Here is a 4,383-nt window from a genome sequence, read left to right as displayed (position 1 = left end):
GATAAAGTTGAAGAAGCTGTCCCGGTGTGAAATACTGCCTAACCCTTGAGAGGACACCTAGTTTTTTAGCTGCTGTAGTAGCCAGAGACTCGATATAACGTCCAAAGTTCAGATCTGACGTAAGGTTCATGCCAAGAAGCTCAAGATGGTCAGCTATCGGCACGGGTACATCTCGGAAAGTCGGAGCAAGATCGAAGGGGCTCCGTTTTGTAGAGAATAAACACGCCTGAGTTTTGGTAGCGTTAAACCTGACAAGATTAGCATCACCCCATTCGGAGACGCCCTGAAGTGCCAGATTCAGACGACCGATCATAGACTCCCGACAAGACCGGATTTGGTTCCGGTTGGCCTTCGCATTAGACAGATATTTGTCAACAACCGTGCTGTCATCAGCGTACCCAACGATACCGGGTGCTAACATATCGTTGATGTGCAGCAGGAATAGGGTTGCGGACAGAACAGAACCTTGAGGAACACCGGCATTTATAGCCTGTTGATCAGTCAACGTCGAATCACAATCAAAGTCGAATGTACATGTCAACAAAAAGCTATCACCGGTTCGGAAGGCAGTTCTGCTGAGAAGAGCCGGCAAGAAACTCAACAGTTGCTCTTTTTAAAGTCAATGGTATATTTTACTATTACATTAGCTGGCAGCTGTCCTGCCTGACATTCAATAGACATTAATTCCATACTTGCTTATCCTCTAAATATTCTTGAACAGTGAATAAGCTTTACTTGTTAGAATTTTTTTTACAGATATTTTAAATTTTGGATGTGGCAAATTAAGAATACACTGCGGAATTTTATTATATACACGAATTCTCAGACCCATAAAGGATTTATTAACTTTTTGGAGGCGAAAACTTGGTGTAACAAGCTTATCTTTATTTCTCGTTTCTATCGTATGACTGTCGCTATTTTTTCTATGACAATGTATATTTTGTCGGACAAAGAGAATATTATAGTATAGAAATTGAGAAGCAACTGTAATAATACCTGCATCTTTGAAAACATCTCGCAGAGAATCTCGAGCTCTTAGATTATAAATATATCTTACGGCTCTTTTTTGGAGAATAAATATTGAATTGATATCTGAAGCACTGCCCCATAACAGCATTCCATAAGATAAAATACTATGAAAGTAGCTAAAGTAGACTAGTCGGGCAGTTTCAACGTCCGTCATTTGTCTTACTTTCTCAATTGCGAACGCGGCAGAGCTGAGTTTATCTGCAAGTGCTTCCAGATGAGCGTTCCACTGGAGTTTGGAATCTATAGTAAAACCTAAGAAAATAGCTGATTCCGACACATTAAGAGGTTCTCCTTTAATTATTACATTAAAATTATGTTTTTTAACATTTGGTAAGGCAAACTCGATGCATTTCGTTTTTTTAGCATTTAACATTAGATTATTAACATCAAACCAACGAAGAATATGCGATAATGCACTATTCACTTCGTCATAGTTTATTATATTTCTGTCAACATCCTTCTGCGTGTAGTAAATCTATGCTTTAAATTAGGAACTTTTCCTTACCTGTTAAAACAGTCTATAATAACCCCAGTCTACAAAGGAGGAGACTCTAATGATACAAGTAATTATAGACCTATCTCAGTGTTACCAGCTATTGCTAAAATCATAGAAAAGATACTGAACTCCAGGTTACTGGGTTACATGGAAAAATTTCATATTATCTCCAGCTCCCAATATGGTTTTAGACGTAATAAAAATACTGAAGATGCAATTCTATCACTGACTTGTCATATCACTGAAGTCCTTGATAAAGGTCAAAAATGCTTAACTGTCTTTTTAGATCTCAAAAAAGCTTTTGACACTGTATCTGTCCCTATTCTATTGCAAAAGCTTGAAAACATAGAAATTAGGGGCACAGCGCTACTGATGTTTAAAGACTACGTAAGCAATAGACAACAAAGGGTAAAAATAGGAGATTACATAAGTAGTGATTCTTCTGTAAGCTTTGGTGTTCCACAAGGGAGCGTCTTGGGGCCTACATTGTTTCTGGTCTATATTAACGACTTATTGAGTCTAAAGATTGATAGTGGTCGAATTTTTGCATATGCAGATGATACTGCAATTGTTTTTTCAGGTTCCTCGTGGAACGCTGTCAAGCTGTTTGCAGAAAAGGGACTTTCATATATATCTTCCTGGCTAAAATCTAACTTACTTACTATTAACTTAGATAAAACAAATTACATGTGTTTTACTATAAATAGTAAAACTCAGCCTGAAAATGATTTCAAAATAGAGTTGCATAATTGTCTGTATGATACTTCTAATTTGTGTGATTGTGCTCCGTCAACTCTGAGTAGAGTATCCACAACTAAATATCTTGGTGTTATGCTAGATCAACGACTTTCTTGGCACCCACACATAGACTTCACTGGTTCTAGAATTCGGAAGCTTATTTGGATATTTAAAATAAAAAATAATAAAATAATAATAAACAACTAAAAAACTATTAATCCAAATATATCTTGCCTTAGCACAATCGATACTGGGATATTGTATCTCCGTATGGGGCGGTGCAACAAAAATAAAATTTCTTCAATTAGAAAGAGTACAGAGATCTTTGCTAAAAGTAATGTTTTTTAAGCCGTTTAGATTCTCCACTGAGAGAATATACAACTACTGTGAATTACTAACCGTTCGAAAGCTATATATACTCCAAAGTACTGTAAAAGTGCATAGAGTCATCACTTTCTCAAGTAACTCTAAACTACACAATCAAAGAAGAATTGTGACTGCATTCTTCATCTGTCATCTGCCTTCCTCATCTGTCATTCGTAACGGTTAGACGTTCAAACTCAAACGGTAGAAAACAAAAAAGGATAATTATGGCAAAGTGTACGCATTGCTCTAAATTGATAGCGAAAAAGAATCCTGGACTTGAATGTAATAAGTGTAGTGTTATAGTGCATGCTACAGCGATATGCTCAGGACTAACAGCTAAACAACTAAATTCTCTGAGATCAGCTGAAAATTTGGAGTGGACGTGCCGTGACTGCTCACAAAAATCACCTCGAAGAGGCTCATTCATTACACCACAAGAAGAAGTAGAGGACGACGAAGAAGTACAACAGCAAAGCTACTATCCATTCGACATGAAAAAACTACTTAACGATCTAACAACTGAAATAAACAAAATAATTAAAAAGGAACTAAGGGAAACAAACACTGCTCTCCAATATTGCAGCGAGAAAGTAGACGAATTTCTCGAGTGCATGGAAGCTTTCAAGGACAAAGTAAAACAACTAGAAAAGAAAACCATTGATTTAAAAAATAAATACAAATCTACCGACAATAAAATTTGTGCCTTAGAACAACGTTTAAATGAGTACGAGCAAAAAGAATTAAATAAAAATATCGAAATAATGGGAATACCTTATCTAGAGAACGAAAATTTGGAAGAAATATCAAACGCTATAGCGAAAAAATTACACAAAAACGTGGCAGATATAAAAAAAATCAAGCGGGTACCGACGCCACCTGGGAGATTAGAAAAATTAAAATTCGAAATGTATGATGAAATTAAAAGAAATAATTGGATTAAAGAAGCAAAAACGACTCAAATTTACGTTGACAATATACTAACCACGACAGGCAACAAAGAAATGCATGGACATATTTACATAAGAGAAGAATTAACTTACTATAACAGAACTCTTTTATGGAACGCTAAACAAATATGTAAAGATAAATTTAAATTTGTATGGTGCAAGGAAGGGAAAATACTGGTAAGAAAATCCGAAAAGAGTAAGATTTTTACTATTAGAAGTGATGAAGACCTGAAGGAACTAGTGAAGTAAGCAAGTGACCTTTATTCGATATGCCAATATATATAGTGTTGTTATTAAAATGGCTTCTAGTATAACATCGAATAACATTACAGAGATATATGACTGTGTAGATATTAACGAATATTTTAAACATGTCTCTAAATATAACTGTAATTTAACTTGTATCCACATTAATATAAGGTCACTTATTAAAAATTTTGTCTATATAGAATTAATTGTCGCCAAGGCTAAAAGAAATATAGATGTTTTAATATTAAGTGAGGTAGGTATAACAGAAAACCTCAGTACACTATTTTATTTGGATGGCTACACTATGTATACACAGCTACGTAATGGTCGCAAAGGAGGTGGGATTATTATGTATATTTCAAAAAAGCATAAATTTAAATTAAACAATCGCGTTACTAAATATTTCGAATGTATCACTGGGCAACTAACGACACCCTCAAAGCGAATTATGTACCTGTGCGCTGTGTACAGACCTCCATCGTATAATGCATTACACTTTATCCGTGAACTAGGTAGTATACTAATTGCTATACCAGATAAGGATCTACTTGTTTTGGG

At 35.3% G+C, this 4,383-nt stretch overlaps 1 protein-coding gene across 1 annotated transcript; it reads left to right on the top strand.

The window, feature by feature from the left end:
• Positions 1-595: 595 nt before the first annotated feature.
• On the top strand, positions 596-4,373 carry LOC146526329 (uncharacterized). Its single transcript, XM_085207242.1, has one exon. It carries the CDS (start codon positions 2,854-2,856, stop codon positions 3,823-3,825), a length of 972 nt encoding a protein of 323 aa, XP_085063368.1. The 5' UTR covers positions 596-2,853; the 3' UTR covers positions 3,826-4,373.
• The last annotated feature ends 10 nt before the right edge of the window (positions 4,374-4,383 follow it).

The sequence above is a fragment of the Heliconius melpomene genome, unplaced genomic scaffold (assembly GCF_056956725.1).
Source record: "Heliconius melpomene rosina isolate 202511_hmr_F unplaced genomic scaffold, ASM5695672v1 ptg000112l, whole genome shotgun sequence".
Lineage (NCBI taxonomy): Eukaryota > Metazoa > Arthropoda > Insecta > Lepidoptera > Nymphalidae > Heliconius > Heliconius melpomene.
This window is presented reverse-complemented; position numbering and strand designations above follow the sequence as displayed.

What these genes read in the sequence shown, in the direction of transcription:
- LOC146526329 (XM_085207242.1), top strand. Translation starts at nt 2,854, where the DNA reads ATGGCAAAGTGTACGCATTGCTCTAAATTGATAGCGAAAAAGAATCCT.